Source organism: Geotrypetes seraphini, chromosome 3, assembly GCF_902459505.1.
Source record: "Geotrypetes seraphini chromosome 3, aGeoSer1.1, whole genome shotgun sequence".
In the NCBI taxonomy this organism is placed as follows: Eukaryota; Metazoa; Chordata; class Amphibia; order Gymnophiona; family Dermophiidae; genus Geotrypetes; species Geotrypetes seraphini.
Genome location: NC_047086.1, coordinates 75,554,625 through 75,573,484, shown reverse-complemented (window position 1 = coordinate 75,573,484; position 18,860 = coordinate 75,554,625). Strand labels below are relative to the sequence as shown.

General features: G+C 43.5%; 1 protein-coding gene across 2 annotated transcripts in view; it reads right to left on the bottom strand.

The window, feature by feature from the left end:
- Positions 1–3,046: 3,046 nt before the first annotated feature.
- The window catches only part of CLN8 (CLN8 transmembrane ER and ERGIC protein), a 28,483-nt gene continuing 12,669 nt past the window's right edge, over positions 3,047–18,860 (bottom strand). For both annotated transcript variants that reach the window (XM_033938223.1, XM_033938224.1), the window contains exon 3: positions 3,047–3,892. In XM_033938223.1, the coding sequence (XP_033794114.1) occupies positions 3,578–3,892 (315 nt within the window). In that variant the 3' untranslated portion in view covers positions 3,047–3,577. The remainder of the gene's footprint in view (positions 3,893–18,860) is intronic.

The window sequence follows — 18,860 nt, the reverse complement described above, 5'->3', positions numbered from 1 at the left end:
AGTAAGTCAAGCAACAGTATTTAAATACAGCATCAGGAGGCTATGAAGAGAGCCAACAGTGGTTACACTCATATTTAGATGTGAATTATACTGAAGGCTTCTGCCATCTTGTGATTGAACCCAAACTAGTGAGGTGTTCATCTGTTGTGGTTGTTTCCAATTAGCCTCACTACTTCATCTTTAACATCCTTTTAGGATCCTAAAGCTTACCAGCAAACTGTATCTCATTTAGCTGTAGGTAGGCTTGGGACCTCCTCCAAACAATGAAAAGTCCCTTCAGTCCTTAAGACACCACTCTTTTTTGGTGATGATTTATTTTTATAGTTTTAGTTCTCAATAAAAAACCACAGCAACAGTAAAGGAAATTTAGCAGCAGACAATCCTTATAAAAGCTTTAATTAAAAAAAAATAAATATATTACAGCAAGGTTTTGTTTGTTTCTTTTTGCAGGTACCCAAGCTAGAATGATTCCAAGACACAGAAATTAAAGTTAGCAAAGGGACATCCCATAATGGCAAATTTAGTGGAAGATCTGACAAAGCTTTTTGCTTTAGCAAATTCGGTCTTTTCCTTTATATTGCTAGCTGAACTACCGAACATAAGAATAGCCTTACTGGATCAGACCAATGGTCCATCAAGCCCAGTAGCCCGTTCTCAAGGTGGCCAATCCAAGTCACTAGTACCTGGCCAAAGCCCAAAGAGTAGCAACATTCCATGCTACCGATCCAGGGCAAACAGAGGCTTCCCCCATGTCTTAATAACAGACTATGGACTTTTCCTCCAGGAATTTGTCCAAACATTTCTTAAAATCAGCTACGCTACCATAGATCCATGATCCTTTATTTGCAAACACCCAGAGCTTTCCCTTCTACCCCTGCCCCCCAGTCGGGTCACTGTAGTAACAGTCCTACAATGCCAAGGGTCACACTGCAGGATTTCTCCAGGGGCCCAAGAATAAGAAGCCCTGAAGCCAAACCACTAAGGGTTATCCTTACATACATGCTATGAAAGAACTCCCTTCACCCAGACACTGCGGACTGTATGTCCATGGGAAATGGGGGATGGAGAGATGGATCTGCTGACCACTCCAAGTGCTTGCTTGGGAGAGGCTACAGACAGCCAGTCAGAGGCAGCAGGGGAAGGGCCTAGCTGTGGACTGCAAAAGAGATGGGAGATGGAGAGATGAATCTGCTGACCACCCAGTTGCTGGAGGAAAGATGAGGCCAATCAGGACAAGAGGCAGTTGGAAAGACCTACAAGTGTGTTCATTCTGCTGCCCCTAAATATCTCTCCTCACTTCTCTCTCTTTATACGCCTCCCAGAGAACTCCGTTCCTCAGATAAGTCACTTAACGTTAACCTTCTCTTCCACTGCCAATTCCAGACTTCGTTCCTTTTATCTAGCTGCTCCCTAGGCCTGGAATAAATTACCCATGTTTGTCCGTCAAGCCCCTTCCCTTCCCTTGTTTAAAAGCAGACTGAAAAACCCACCTCTTTGATATAGCTTTCAATCCTTAACCCTACTCCTCTGCCCTCCAACCTAGCCAGCTAATTAACCATTAGATTGTAAGCTCTTTCGAGCAGGGACTGTCTTCTTTGTGACTCTGTACAGCACTGCATACATCTGGTAGCGCTATAGAAATAATTAATAGTAGTAGTAGTAGTGTGAAGAATTTCAGTCTTTGGGAAGCAGAGCTGAGCTTGTGATGTCATAATGCCTCATTCCACCAATAAGAGCCAATCTCATCAGTGATGTCACAATGGCTTGAATGTCCTGTACTCCCTCTGCCCTCCAACCCAGCCTACTGATTAACTGTTCCCCTTAACTGTATCCATGACATCCTTTTTGTCTGTCTTGCCTGTATGGATAGTAAGCTCTTTCGAGCAGGGACTGTTTTCTTACTCTTTGTGACTCTGTGCAGCACTGCATGAGTCTGGTAGCCCTATAGAAATCATTAATAGTAGTAGTAGTAGTAGTAGCAGCTAATGTAATGTAATGTAATGTAATGTAATTTATTTCTTATATACCGCTACATCCGTTAGGTTCTAAGCGGTTTACAGAAAATATACATTAAGATTAGAAATAAGAAAGGTACTTGAAAAATTCCCTTACTGTCCCGAAGGCTCACAATCTAACTAAAGTACCTGGAGGGTAATAGAGAAGTGAAAAGTAGAGTTAGAGGAAAAATAAAAATAAAGTAAACATTTTAACAAGACAGCATTGATCTAAATACTTTGGAAGGTAGAAGAGAGGAGAGAAAAGAATAGAAGCATGATGAAGTGATGAAGTGGAGCAAGTAAGTTTAGGAGGAGCGATTGACGTTTCCAGAAAGGGCTTCTTCAGGGAAGAGACTTGGCCGACAGTCCCAGGATGCCTATGTCTCCTCCCCTGAGATGTTCTCCCATCCATGCATTCCCTCCCAGACACACTGCCCGTGCCCCAGCCGCTCCAAGGAGGCTGCCCCAGATGAGGCCCACGGTGAATGCAGGATTCTCTCCTCTGCGGGAAAGCCGCCCGGAGCCGACAGTCGATCTTCTTAGCGGATTGCAGGGGGGGAATAGTTAACACTTGGTAGTATCGGGTCTGTGTGCTCTCGGTGGTTGTGGCTGGTCTCGTTGCTGCTTAGGTGTAATAGCAGTTGATCTCCACTGCTGCTGATATTTAAAAGCAGGCAGATTGATCTCTCCAATGGACTGCAGGGGGAGGAGTTCACACTCCTGGCAGGATCGGGTCTGTGGGTTCTTGGTGGTTGCGGTAGGTCTCGCTGCTGCTTGTATGTAAAAGCAGTTGTTTTTCTACTGCTGCTGATATTTAAAGCAGGTAGATTGATCTCTTAAACGGGATATAGGGGGAGGAGCTCACATGCCTGGCTGGATCGGGGCAAGGGCTCCTATTATAGGCATCTGGTCTTGCTGCTACTTAGGTGTTAAAGCAGTTGATCTTCCTAGCGGACTGCAGGAGGTGTGGAGCTCACACTCCTGTCATGATCTGGTCTATGGGCTCTTGGTAGTTGCGGTTGGTCCCAATGCTGCTTAGGTGTAAAAGCAGTTGTTCTCCCACTGCTGCTGATATTTAAAAGCAGGTAGATTGATCTATCCAATGGAATGCTGGGGGAAGATCTTATATGTCTGGCTGGATCGTGGCAAAGGGTTCCACAAACCTCACTACCTAAAGTCAAGCGACCACTTGTTCATCATTTCATTTCCAGTTTAAGGACCTTTGTCTAACTGTGTGAAGAACAATGTCCTTTCAGACTATTTGGTCTTCAACACATTTGAATACTGGGAGGGCTAAACACGAATAAGATAATACTGCTTGAAAGCCAAAGCATACATCTCAGTGCAACAGAAAAAAATACTGAAAAAAATGCATGTAGACTTTGGTGCCATTTAAAAATATGTGAGTATCCAGAACTGCAAATTGTCCTGTTTCTGTATTATATACAGGTACTTATTTTGTACCTGGAGCAATAGAGGGATAGGTGACTTTCCCCAAAGTCACAAGGAGCTGCAGTGGGAATTGAACCCAGTTTCCCTAACTAAACTGTACCATGTTTCTGGCCAATTTTTCTTTCTTGCTACCTGCTCTTCTCTTTGAGACTCCCATCCTTTCCAGAGAGATCATTCTTTACGGTGGCTTGAAAATTCCAGTCCACTGGATTGAGGAGCTGCTGAGTCTTCTTATAAGTCCAGTATGGGTTCATGATAAGGGTAAGAAGGATCAGTCCAAAGAATATGAAAATTAAATATGGAAGGGGAAAAGAATTTACCAGATGATCCCAGTTCCATGCACACACCCACCACAGGTGATACGTGAGGACCATGCGGCAGTGGAACATATGGATCATTATCCATTGGTTTGCTTTCCAAAAAAAGCTGTGACTCCAGCCAGCCTAAAGAAAGAGAGAAATATGTATCAGGACACAAAGTGTAAAAAAAACACATTTCTTGGAAAATTAGAACAAACTGCATTAAGGTTTCTCAAAGGATGACACAAACAAGTTTCACTTTCCATCTGCGCCAGATCGCTTCTGCGAGGCTTGAGCAGCAGCTCTCAACCCTCTCCTGGAGACACACCCAGCCAGTCAGGGTTTTCAGGATGGCCCATCAAGCCCAGTAGCCCATTCTCATGGTGGCCAATCCAGGTCACTAGTACCTGGCCAAAACCCAAAGAGTAGCAACATTCCATGCTACTGATCCAGGGCAAGCAGAGGCTTCCCCCATGTCTTAATAACAGACTATGAATATGTAGATTTACCCACACTGCTTCTGATGTATGCAAATCTTTCTCATGCATATTCCCTCTGGTAATCCTGAAAACCCAAATGGCTAGATGTGCCTCCAGGAGAGTGTTGAGAAACTTTGTCCTCAAACAGGGGTGGGTAACCTTTATGCACAGAAAGCCACTTGAATGCCAGTATCATCCCTGTTGGGCCACAACATTATGCAATGTCAGAACTGGAATTGCAGAGCTCTAGACACCTTCTGGGATAAATAATTAAAATTTTAACTAAAAGCAATACGAACAATATTTGTGAACTACAGTATTTAAAATTGTCAAAACTCTGGTTTATGACTTTTTCTGTGTATACTTCCCATGGTCTCATGGGCTGCATAAAATTCAATAGTTTGGACACATTTGGCTAAAGGACCCACCCTGTCCTAGAGGATGCAAAATGAAAACATGAAAATAGCAAGTAACTGGTCAGCCCACTGGCTTGATCTTGCATGTTCCGAGTCAGTTAGGGCTGAGGATACAACAGAAGTAGCGCTTTTGGATAACAGCTAATAGTTAGATTTAGGGATCATGACAAAGGAGGCCTGATGCATGGCTCCAGTCCAGGCCTAAACCCAGTATGACCACATTGGGTGAGCTGAAGGAGGAATACATAAAAGTAAACACTCATGACACTACTTCCAACTGAACTGCAAGACTAAAGGGACAAAAAAAATGTTAGTTGTAGAGATGGGGCAGTCCAAAATGTTTTTATATTGGGGTTTTTGTTGTTGTTCCAAAATACATGTCAAGCACATACACTATGTGCAAACAAGGCACACTTTTGTTAAAGACTTTTGTGACGGGGTATATGTACTGTCACCCACTACCAGGGGGCCAACCAGGAGTCCCCTTCAAGACAATTTGAGTTTGACCATGATTCCTAGCATGGGACCTAATTTGCATATATAGTTGTGGACCAGAAAAGGACTGTTTTTGGAGCATAAAGGACTCCTGGGAAAAGTGAAAAGAGAAGTTGGGAACTCGCCTGGTGGATGAAAGACTGTCCACAGGAGGGAAAAATACTTTTTTTTACTATGATGATGATTTTAGATTTACCATGACCTTTTAAGGGGCTTGCAAAAGACTTCATAACTCTTTCTATGAAGAGAATGGCCAGGGTATTCAGCTATGACCAGACTAGCCTATACTCTTAGGTAGGTGGCAGAGACCAGACTGACCATGAGGACTTAGCCTGCACTCTCAGGTAGACAGCAAGGATCATCACAACTGTGCATATACAAGCCATCATGCAATCATGTCCGTATTGTTTAATTTTGTTATTTGAATTTATTTTGTAAAGTCTCTTCTATCTTAATTATAATATGTACATCGCCTAGAAAATGTAATAGGCGATTCATCAAAGATTAAATAAACTTGAAACTTGATGAGTGTGTAGATTGCACATTATTATTGGCAAATATTTTGTTGCACAAGATAGCCCATCTCTAGTTATTTATTGATTATGTCCTCGTATATCCTTCTTTGTTACTACACGCGTTGTACATTTCTCTCATCAAAGGAGATTGTCCAAGACAGTATCTATAGGTGCAAGCTGCTTTTCCACATTACTTACCACCTGTAAGTCTGATGTGTTCCTCTGACTATTAAGGAAATAAGTTTTTTTGACCAGTAGTGTGAAATGCAAGACCTGATGCAATCAAAATGGATCTTGTGCATGCTGACTAGTAAACACCAGGGGACAGTACATCAAATTAGTTTTGCACTGTGACTTAACAACTGAAAGGGATATGTCAATTCTCACACTCATCTGTCAAAATGCCTTAGTTTTTAACTGAAGAAATCATTTAGCTACTTATCAAATTGGAGCTCAAGGTGAAATACCAAATCAGACATGGTTGGTAGGTCCTTCCCCAAAGGACTAAATAATCTAAGGGTCTCATTCACTAACATGCTAATTCAAGGGGGCTTTTATTATCTAATGCAGGGGTGTCAAATGTTGGTTATCAACGGCCGCAATCCAGTCAGGTTTTCAGGATTTCCCCAATGAATATGCATGAGATCTATTTGCATGCACTGCTAATAAATCTCATGCATATTCATTGGGGAAATCCTGAAAACCTGACTGGATTGCGGCCGTTGATAACCAACATTTGACACCCCTGCATTAGATAATAAAAGCCCCCTCAAGGACCGACATTTGGCACCCCTGATCTAATGCATTAAATCACATTAGTGCACGTTAAGCACATGAAGGAGTCATTTTAGAAGCATTAGGCAACATCTGTGTGTGTAAAAATTTGATTTACACACGCAATTGCACAAAGTAGCACTTTTTCTCAAATTGTTATGCTACACCTCAGTGGTGACACCATGGGCGAGATCCATTTTAGCAAAATGGTGCTTCTCTAGAGTTGTGATCAAGCTGGCAGGAATCCCCAAGCCCTGCCGGTTGAAGACTCCCTAAACTAGAAAAACCTCCCAAACCCCAAGAAAAGAAAATGAAGACTCCCAGCATCTTTCCCTCCCTTCTCCTAAAAGTTATCTGGGATTTCTTAAACACTCTCCCCCCTCCACAGGCAATCTAGTGTCAGCATGCTCTCCCCCATCCCCCCCTGCCTACTTTTTAAATACTTTGGCTCTTTGACAATAGCAAGCAGCAACTCATAAGCATTTCTCACAGCAGACCCAAAGCCTTTCCTTTTCATTGGTGGTACAGGGCTAAAATGGCTCTGGGACACACATGACATTACTGATGCTGCGCATGCACAGCACAGCATTTTCGGCCTGATTCAGGAATTTTACAGACGTAGGCTCTAAATCCATCTTGTAGCCAGCACCACTTGTGATGATGACTAATACGTCCTCCCCTCCCTTATTCCAGAGTGCAGAACGTGGACTTGAGCCTACAGCAGGGACACTGACTCATTGGGACCAGCCCTTTTACATGTGTTTAGGCCTCTCCCCTGTATTCTGGAAAAGAGCAATCACTTGGAAGAGCAGCACAGATCACAGCAGATAAGTCATCCAACGACTCTGCCAATATGTTCCACCCTACTAGTCCCAGGAAGGGAGGAGCTGTGCTTTGAGCTGTCTTCACCATGGTAGGGACACAGTTACAACTGTGTACTCCGCTCTCTCTGGGCTACTTGATAATTATGCATTTTTGCTCTTCACTTCATTTTAATATATTTATACACCATTCATCATGTTATAGCTCTTGGCACTAGAGTGGATTATGTAAGGCATAGACCTTCATTTGCAATATCTTAGTTAACTATGTCTCCTGTATTGGCTAGGAGAGGAAAAGAGCAGAAAATCTCTTTTGACAAATTTTTAAACAAGATAATAGACATATAGGCTTCTACATGCCTTTATACAAAACCAGTACAGTGCACAGATCGGGAAGGGGTAAAACGTGGACCTCATGGGCCTCGCGAACCTCACGGGACCTTAACTGCACGTCCTTAAAAATCTGAGGTCCGTGCCACTTTCAGTCTCAGCCTAGGTTATAGCTCTGACAGACCTCTATGACAATTTAGCTCTGTTGGATCCTAATGCTTTTCCCTTCCTATGCTGAGACTAAAAGTGGCACGGACCTCAGATTTTTAAGGACGTGCAATTGAGATCCATGAGGTCCGTGTTTTGCCCCTTCCCGCACAAACCTGATTCTGGAGGCACTCCAGACAGTCAAGATATCTATAATGATTATTCATGAGACAGATTTGTATGCAGTGGAGGAAATAGATGCAAATTTGTCTCATGTATATTCATTATGGATATACTGAAAACCTGACTGGCTGGGGGGCCCCCAGGACCAGGTTTGGGAAGCAGAAACCATGCCTATGTTGCAGGTGTGTACACTTGCTTGACATCAGGTGTAAACATCCATGCCTAGGTTAAGTTCTTGCATAAATTTGTGCATTTTATAATCTATGCAAATACTTGCAAACCCTGCTCCTGTATATGCCTAACAGCAGAGAATGTGCTATCGGTTATTAACTGGTTAGAATTGTATAATAAGAATTTGATTTTATGAAATTACCTCCTCAAAGACCAGCTGAAAGTAATCTGAATTCCACCCTCTCCTTTCCCAATTCTGACCCCCACCCCAACCCTCCTCCTTTGCAACAGATCCAAGGTACATTCTCAAAAGTGACACAATTCAACCATTAAATTGAAAATAAAATCATTTCCCCTACCTTTGTTGTCTGGTGATTTTGTTTTTCAAACCATATTTTCCCAGTCTCTGACTGCACTTCATTCTCTCTGTGCTCTTAATAGGTAGCCCGTCTCGACAGGCGAACCTAACGCGGAGCTGGGAGGCCCGCGTGTTAGCCCATTGCAGACGCGGGGCCGGCCCGGGAAGTTAGGAGGCAAGAGATTGGCTGGCGGGCCTTTTCCGCTGTTGGGAAGACCTGCCATTGGAGGGCCGCAGCCGAGGAGGGCGTCGGGAGGGGGAGTTAAAAGCTGGGGCTTGGAAGGACTCAGGGCGTACCTGTATGCAGGGCCACCTTATCCATTTGATGTTTTTCTCTCCTTCACTTTCTGCCATCTTTAGCATTAATTTAACATTCAACTTTCTTCCATTTTTCTGCTTTCTTCTCAAGATCTATCTACTTTTCCATGTCTTCCCTTCCCATCTATTCATGTGTACATCTCCTCCCTCTTTCTTCTCCCCTATTCCCATCTATCCATAAGAAGCATTTCTTCTTATCTCTTTCCTGCTGCATCCATTGCTGTGCACCATCTCCTCCCTCTGTCTCCCCTTCCTCTCCCTGTCTCTGGCATCCATCTACTCATATAAACAGAGTACAGTCAAACCTCGGTTTACGAGTAACCCGGTTCGCGAGTGTTTTTCAAGACGAGCAAAACACTCAGCAAACTTTTGACTCGCAAACAGAGCATTGATTAGATTTGCGAGCCCCCACCCCACCCGACCCAACCGCGGGAACCAATAGTCTTGCTCCCTCTGAGGCCATCGGCGCTGCTCCCTCCCTTCATGATCGTCTCCTCCCCGTCTACCGACCGGTCCTGTCCTTACCCGTGTGCCACCGGAGTTAGAAAGGGCCTGCCGCCAATCTGCGCATGCTCAAGGCCTTCTGGATCTCATCCTCACCGAGATTCTCATGAGACTCAAGATCTCATGAGAATCTCGGAGATGGTGAGATCCAGAAGGCCTTGAGCATGCGCAGATGCTCAAGGCTCAGCAGCAGACTGGCGGCAGGCACTTTCTATCACCAGCGGTGCAGGGGTAAGGATAGGGCCAGTCGGGGAGGGGGGGAGGAAGAGGCGATAGCAGCACCGGTGGCCTCAGGTGGAGCATGGGAGTCGGGGTGCGTCCGGCAGGAGTGAGCCAGCACCTGAGAGTCCCAGCAGAGGGGGTAGTGACATCCGGGGGGGGGGAGGGGCAGCGTCCGGGAGCGGCAGAGCCAACAGTGTCCAGTCGGGCTCTGTGGCGGCGGCGGCGGTTTGCTTACAGCCAGTACCACCCGCAGTGAGAGGCAGCGAACAGCAGCAGAGGAGGAGAATTGGAGGAGCCGCGTGGATAGGTCTGTGGCAGAGGCAACGGTGGAGGCGTCCTTAATGGTAATTACGTTTTTGGGATGTGGAACGAATTGTTCAAGTTTACACTAACTCTTATGGGAAAAGTTGCTTTGATATATGAGTGTTTTGGTTTAAGAGCATGCTTCTGGAACAAATTATGCTCGTAAACCAAGGTACCACTATATAGCTGTTTGGTGTAGGATGAAGTTTTGAGCACTGCCGATGAACCTGTTTATTTAAAACATTCCTTATTTTTCTCACTTGAAGAATCTGCAAAAAATATTTATTATTAAAAAAAAAGCTGAAAAAACAAGATAGGCAGTCGATTTTAGCTGATTAACTAAGAAGTGTTCAGCTGAACCCAACTAAGCATATAAGTTGAAAATTTGACTAGCTAGGCTTATTGCAGCTGGGGGACTTTTGACCAGCTAGTCTTATTGCAGCTGGGGGACTTTTGACCAACGTTAGCTTGTTAGAGCTGCATCAGACATTAAGGGCTCCTTTTACTAAACAACGAAAGCGTTTTTAGCACGCGCTAAACCCACGCTATGCAGCTAGAACTAACGCCGGCTCAATGCTGGCGTTAGCATCTAGCGCGCGCCAAAACCGTTATCGCAGCTTAGTAAAAGGAGCCCCAAGACCCCACTCCAATAAAAAATACCCCTCCTACCAGAAATAGGACTCCTTCCCTCCATTTTTCTCTTCCCCTCAACTCTAGCAGTAGGAACGCTCCCAGAAAGCGCAAACCAGTGTGCTCCCATCCCTCTCAACTACCATCTTTCCTCTTCCTAATTTTTTAAAAGTCCTTCCGTAAATGGGATTCAACTTCTGTCTATGTTGCCATCACAAAAGCACTCCAGCGGCTGATGACATCCCTCTTAAAAGTTACTGTTGGCTCAGATGAAAGGCGTATGGTGGCTAAGGATAACCCTCTGCCTACAGACCAAAAGATGTCTTAACGGAGAGCAGGGGGCAGCCCCAGCCAGCATTGCTCTTCTTTGGGATAACTGCGACCTACATAAAAGCAATGGAAGCTGCCACCAGAGTAGTATATATTAACTAGAGTGGTTATTATATATTAATGACAAAGAGAGGAAATGAATGTCACTTACAACTGAGCTTTTTAATAAATTCTATAGAGGGGTGTATCAGCACTTTTTTTTTTTTTTTGAGAGAGGGTAAACACCTGCCCCACCCCTGCTCCCTTCCTCCTTCTCCAGACCCTCCCTTTTTCCCACTCTCTACTTCCCTGTCTAGCTCGATCAAAGCTGCAATTTCTGTTAAATTTGTTGTAAATCTTCCCCTCATTGCAGACTGTTGTAAATCGCTGTAATTTCATTGATGACTGCTGTAAATTGTTGTAATTTATCGTAAATCTGCTTGTAATTTGCTGTAAATCTGCTTGTAATTTTGTTGTAAATCTGCTTGTCAATGCAGGTCATTTGCTAATTTGATGTAAACCGCCTAGAACTCGCTGGGTATGGCGGTATATAAGAATAAAGTTATTATTATTATTAAATTGAGCAGCTGAGTGAGGGAATGAAGGGACCCATCTGAAGCTATTTTGGGGGTTGCTGGATAAAAAAAGGATATGATTTATAATAATTTTCTGCTCAGAATCTAAACTCTAGTTTTTATATTGTAGATACTCTGAGCATCCAAAAATGCCTTTAGATTACTTATCAAAAGAATTTATGAGCCTTAGTCCCACCACTCCACCACATCAAATATCTTTCATAGCGGTGAGCTTTATGTGGTTATTTCCTCATTGGCTCTTTCTAATTTTTTAGCCCGTTTTTCTTTGTTTTAAATCTTTTAAAAGTGCATTGTGCTACTGCTACAGTTCTTTTATTGTTATCTGCAAAGTGCTTAGTGGTTAATCAGTTCATTACATGTCAAACTAAATTCATAAAAGTTTTATAAATATATAAATATTTCAAAAACTTAGCTTATGTAGCTGTTGTTAGAGCTTAGTTCATCTATCTTCATTCATTTCTGTCTTTTATTTAATTTGCTCGGTTTGGGAGGGTTGGCCCCGACATGCTTCGCCCACTGCTGTTTCAAGGGTCCTCCCACAACCGCCAAAATCGATCCACCTCAACAAAATTTCAGTCTAAAGATAAATTTCAGTCTAAAGAGAAATTTCAGTCTAAAGATAAATTCTATAGAGGGGTGTATCAGCACTTTTTTTTTTTGAGAGAGGATAAACACCTGCCCCACCCCTGCTCCCTTCCTCCTTCTCCTGTAGCAATAGCACAACTGTAGCAATAGCACAATGCACTTTTAAAAGATTTAAAACAAAGAAAAAACGGGCTAAAAAATTAGAAAGAGACGATGAGGAAATAACCACATAAAGCTCACCGCTATGAAAGATATTTGATGCCGTGGAGTGGTGGGATCAAAAAAAGGAGGCACTAGTAGGCTTTTCCTAAAAAAAAATATTTGGCAACTTTGTGGAAGGGGGCAAGAAAGGGTCAACAACAGGGGTTTTTAAATTATGTGGAGGCCAAGAGATAGGGAAAATGAGGAAAGATGGTAATTGGGTTATTTTATTTAAAGGTGGGAGGGAAGGGGCATGGCTTTAAGTTTAGAGAGTTGAAAATAAAATGACTAGACAAAATTGGGACTGCTGTTGGGGAACCAAAATTTGACCAGCCAAGATGTGTGGCTAGCAATGAAAATTAGTGCTAGCCATCTAACATTTTCCCCTCCAGATCAAGGTCTGCCCCCCGAGCCCAGGAAGATTATATGAACAGCTCACTGCAGACCTCCAAATTTTACTAGGTAGCTGCATAGTCTTTTTTCAAAGATTTAGAGCTCCTTTTACGAAGCCGCGTTAGAGGCTTTATCGCACGCACCTTTTTAGCGCGCGCTAACCCCCGCGCTAGCTGAAAAACTACCGGCTGCTCAAGAGGAGGCGGTAGCGGCCGGCAAATTAGCGTGCGCTTATTACGCGCGTTAAACCACTAACGTGGCTTCGGAAAAGGAGCCCTTAATCTTACTCAGTTGACCTCAAATTATACTTTGTAATCAATGCACTGGATGCAAATGGGCCAGCTCTATTAAGACTCCAGGCAGTAGGGGGAGGAAGTGATGTCATCGAAGGGAAAATCACACCCCTGTGCTTTTAGCAGCGACTGTGTGAGCAGATATGGGAGATTATCTAATGTCCTCCCACAGACAACTGGAGCAATTTAAACATACTGTGGAAACTGACAGCAAAGTAGCGGAGCACAGCCTGTTAAAAGAACGTAAAGGAATCAGTATGGCAGTGGCACGTGGAGCAATGGAAAGCAGCGCAGCGGATCATGAGGATGAGTTGCAGCTCCTTACTAAAGCTGACCTTCGTTCCTGGATGGTAGAGCTTAAAGGAGTAATCACTTGAAAATGAGCGTTAAAAAAATAACAGTAATAGTGATAGAAGTGGAAACAACAAGGAGAAAAGACCTCAAAAGTCCACTTTGTCAATAAACCAGAATTTTTGAGATGACAATCTGATGGGGTATAGATCAAGTTAGTAATACACTTCTCCCTCCGAATCCGCGGTTTCAGCATCCACGGATTCGGTTATTCACAATTTTTTTTAGCTCTGTTTTCATTTTTCGGGCTATTTTTAAACCCCCCTAGATCCCCCCTTAAGTCTTACCTGGTGGTCTAGCAGGTTTTCAGGGCAGGAGCGATCTTCCTACGCTCCTGCCCCGTGCAAACTACGACGGGAGCTCACGGCAGCCATTTCCTATGAGTGATCTGCATGGGGCAGGAGCATAGGAAGATCGCTCCTGCCCCGAAAACTCGCTAGACCACCGGGTAAGGCTTAAGGGATGCCGGGGGTGGGGTGGGGGGGGGGGGGAAGCAGGAGGTGGGTCAGAGCCGACCCAAATATTATTCACATTTTTTTTTTTTATATTTGCGGGCCGGCTCTGCCCCTAACCCCCGTGGATACGGAGGGAGAAGTGTAGCCTCGTTACAAGCGACAGTAACTTGTTCTGATGCTACGTGTTTTGCAATGTTGTTGCCGGGGTTTTTGACCAAGCCTGTCATTTTTAACTCTTTGATACTTTTGGTTTGCAGATCACAGTGATACAGCTATACGCTCTTCTGAGAATTTACAAGTGACTTGCTGATTACGTTTATCTTCTGGCTGTGGTGAAGGACACTACCCTTGAAAAAGCTCCTTGCGACACCGCTAGGCCATTGTTGGGCAACCAGAGATAAGCGTGCTCCCATTTTGGGGCAGTTTGTTACATTTCATGAATGCCTCTTGTTGATTTTGAGATTAGAGCAGCACTTCTAGTTATATTCAGCCATTCAAGACAGCAAGATCACCGTGATTGGGATATTTTTCATTAAGATTTTGAAAAATCACCTTACTATGGGTAAGAGAATTGTTCATATATAAATTAAAAATATATATATTTGTCCATATTCTGGTGTCACAACAAGGTTTTTGACCCCCTGATAAGAACCTATACCCCATCAGCTTGTCGACTCAAAAACTCAGGGTTTTTTTTTTACAAAGGGGACTTTGATGTCTTTTCTCCTTGTTGTTTCCACTGCTATCACTATCACTGTTGTTATTTTTTGACACCAGAGCTTAAAGGAGGAAATGAAGGCACTGCGGAAGAGTGTTGAAGGCACAATGGTTAAGGTAAGGAAGGAGAACAGAGACTTAGGTTGCCAGCTAGAGCAGATGGAGGATGCAATGGTGAGACAAGACACAGGAAATAGCTTTAATTACTAAGGCTGCTTGGTTAGAGACTTTGCAGCAGGGACTGGAGGAATGCACGAAGGAGTTAGAGAATAGATCCTGCAGCTAATTAATACTTTTACAGGAATCCCAGACTCAGATGCCTATAAAGATGATGAAGCTGTGGAGACTAAATTGTGTTACAAAAGTCTCATCCTCCAAACCAGACTACCACATAATACGGCAGACGTCAAAGTTGGAGAGAGCACATAGGAGCTTAAAGAACCTAGTGATATAATAGTCTGCTTTCATAGTTATTAGCAGAAGGCTATTCTACATAAAGCCCGTCAGATGAAGGATATTGAATGGCAAGGCCACCGTATACAGATTTTTCAAGATCTAGCTCAGCTGAGTTTACAAAAGAGATGAGACACAAGAGCAGTGATTGGATACGAGTAAATGAGGAATGTGGGAGGGGAGAGGGGGGGTGCGGGGACTTCAGGAGCTTTTATGCTGTGCCCTGGGCAAGGGTGAAAGCAAATGGTGGGGTTCAGAATGTATCCCCCACAGAAATGGGCACTAGACAGAGCACATTAATCCTCAATATATAAAGTCTAAGGGCTCCTTTTACAAAGGTGCGCTAGTGGTTTTAGTGCGCGCGCTTAGCGTGCGCTAAAATGCTGCACGTGCTAGTGCGCGCTAAAGCACGCTCTTATCGTGTGCGAGCACTAAAAACGCTAGCGCACCTTTGTAAAAAGAGCCCTAAGACACCAATCTCTTACAAATAGATGAAGATAGGAAAGTTATTTAACAAAAAAACCTTCTAATATGGTGTTATAAGATTTTAAGTATGTTAAGGCTGAAAGACCTCAAGTGTTCACAGCTTTCTGGGTCCAGAAATAAACCTGCTCGGATTGCCCAATGTGAACTTTCACTGGTCTTATTTGCCTTTTTTCATTTTTTGATTACTCTAATGCTATTAGTGGTAGAAATGTATTTATTTCTTCCATTTGTGCGTCGCACATACCTATACAAGCTCTTGGCGACATTACAGAGGAAGGGGTTCGAAGAGGGTAGGGAGGACAAAGGAGGGCAGGAAGATACAGGAGGAGAAGAGGATACAAGTGATTAGATGTCAAATAAATGAGTTTCTTCTGGAATTTGATGTGGTTAGGTTCCGGTCCTGGTCATTTCAGTAAGGTCATTCCAAGTTTTTACGCCTAGAAAGGTAAACGTGGAGTAGAAAACACGCTTGTATTGTAGATTTTTTGTGGAAGGGAGAAATCTATCAGCTAACTCTCTAAGTAGTACCACTACTCAAAAGGGTCCAGAGAAGAGCGACTAAGATGGTTAAGGGGCTGGAGGAGCTACCGTACAGCGAAAGATTAGAGAAACTGGGCCTCTTCTCCCTCGAACAGAGGAGATTGAGAGGGGACATGATCGAAACATTCAAGATACTGAAGGAAATAAACTTAGTAGATAAGGGCAGGTTGTTCACCCTCTCTAAGGTAGGGAGAATGAGAGTGCACCCTCTAAAATTGAAAGGGGATAGATTCTGTACGAACATAAGGAAGTTCTTCTTCACTCAGAGAGTAGTAGAAAACTGGAACGCTCTTCCGTCATAGGAGAAAACACCCTCCAGGGATTCAAGACGAAGTTAGACAAGTTCCTGCTGAAACAGAACGTACGCAGGTAGGGCTAGTCTCAGTTAGGGTGCTGGTCTTTGACCAGAGGGCCACTGTGTGAGCGGACTGCTGGGCACGATGGACCATGGGTCTGACCCAGCAACGGCAGTTCTTATGTTCTTAATTGTATTATACAGGTTTACTGTTGAAACTCATAGTACTTAGCTTGTGAGGCACTGCTGAAAAATTGGTGCTGATGATTTTTTGATTGTATTAGAAAGTGACAGATAGTCTTGTGTTCATGCTCTATGGAGCGTCTCCATTTTACTCAATTAAGAGCTTCATCAGGAGATAGATTGTAACAGATATCTTCTTATTCTTTCTTTTTAGCAACCAAAGCGGCAGGCTGTTGACTTCTCATAAAGAGAATTCTCTGAAAAGAAACACTGCTTCTAGCTTCATCTATTTGTAAGAGATTGTTGAACTAGATCAGGGGTGTCAAAGTCCCTCCTCGAGGGCCGCAATCCAGTCGGGTTTTCAGGATTTCCCCAATGAATATGCATAAGATCTATTAGCATACAATGAAAGCAGTGCATGCAAATAGATCTCATGCATAGTCATTGGGGAAATCCTGAAAACCCGACTGGATTGCGGCCATCGAGGAGGGACTTTGACACCCCCTGCACTAGATAGAGCAAACAACAAGGGTGATAGAGGGCAACCCTTTCTGTAGAACCACTGGCTGCTCATATCAAACATACTGGGAATATCAGGGAGGTCAAAGTGTGTCTGTGTGTGTGTGGGGGGGGGGGATATTTTGTTGTATATTGTGGATCTGTTTTTGAAACTACCTCTTGTAATTCAGGATTTGCATCAGTTTGAAAAGGTTTCTGGTTTTAGGGTAAACATGGATAAGACTGAATCTTTGGGGGGTTACACTTACAGAAGGTAAGGAATGTAGACTAGCTGAACTGTTTCCCTTTAAATGGGCCACGGTGGAGAGGATTCGGTATTTAGGGATACAAGTATGTAAGGGTTTAGACTAGAGAATGACACGGGGACTGTTTACTCTGGTAAACTGTGGTCACAGCAGTAAATACGCAGGAATGGAGTTATTTGCAACAAGTTTACCACAGGAATGGGGACAAGACCTTTTACCACCCCACAGGAACGGGGACAAGACCTTTTACCACCTCGTGGGAGCGGTGAAAAGTCTTGCTCCTGTGGTTAAAAAAAATTGCACCTGTGTCAAACTCGGTATCTCCTCCTCAGCTCCTCTTGCGCCTATTTTACCTTCAGGAGACAGCCATGCTACGATGAAGACAGAAGGAATCCAAAACCAAAGCCTGAGACCAATGTGATTTGAATAATAAAATTACCAGACAACAAAAGGTAGAAAAAAATAAATGTATTTTATGATTAGAATATTTCAGATTTGAAATATGTATCCTGCTAGAGCTGGTATTAGACATTAACTGGTGACCATAAAGCCCGGGCTGTGCTTCTTTAGCTTCCAGCTGGCTTAGGGCTCTCTCTCTGACCAGGGGGCAGTTGCCCTAGTTGCTCTCCCCTAACACTATTCCTGCCATGTATTCGGTTAGCTTGCTTTTTCTATGTAGTATTCTGTAGTAATTTGGTTTGTTCAGTTTACACAATAGTGGAGGGGATATTTGTGAAAGGGAGGGGAGACAGGGGTTTTGTTGATCCTTGCTTTGTATTAGTTATGTTTATAAAATGACAATTTTAGAGAATATTGTCTCTTTTTATACTTTAATAAAATAAGTTCAGTATAAAATCATAACTATTCGAGGCTTGTGCGGATGGGATCTGACAGTTTGCAAGGTGGGGACGGGGACTGAGCTCGCGGGGATGGAGGATGGACGGGGACTGAGCTCGTGGGGACGGGGAGAAGCTCACGGGAACGGTAATAAATTTTTTCCCCGTGTCATTCTCTAGTTTAGACCAGCTACTGTATATGTTAGGAACTATGGAGAGATTCTACAGGATATTAGGATATGTCCAACATAGCTTAGTATTATATGGTAGAACAACTTAAGCATATGTTTATTTATCTGGATTTATTAACTGCCTTTATCATGAAGAGATTCACCCAAAGCAGTTTACCTGAATAGTAATCAGGCACTCTTAAGTAATAGATTTCCATATTGGACTAGGAGCTGGAGGAGGATAAATGGGCAACATGGAGCAGCATATTTGCACCCTGTGCCCATTGAAATATTTGTTATGGTGTTTGGACTTAGGAAGGTTGGAGACTTAGACTAGCAAATTTCTTTACACAACATTTATTGGAGGTGTGTAAGGGGAGAACATAAAAATAGTCTTACTGGGTCAGACCAATGGTCCATCAAGCCCAGTAGCCCGTTCTCACTGTGGCCAATCCAGGTCACCAGTACCTGGCCAAAACCCAAGGAGTAGCAATATTCCATGCTACTGATCCAGGGCAAGCAGTGGCTTCCCCCATGTCTTTCTCAATAATAGGCTATAAGAGCATAAGAATAGCCTTATAACATAAGAGGAGGAGGAAGGGGAAAGTGCTTTCACTGAGGGGGCAATTAGGCATGACTCAGCCTTTATAAGGTGGATTTATAAATGATGGGAAGAAATGGGGTTGATATGTTATGACCAGCTGGTTGTAGATGGAGCATTGGTCAATTATGCTCATCTTCAGGACATATAGGGCTCCTTTTACAAAGGTGTGTTAGGGCCTTAACACGTGCTAGACCTTAATGCCAGCATTGAGCTGG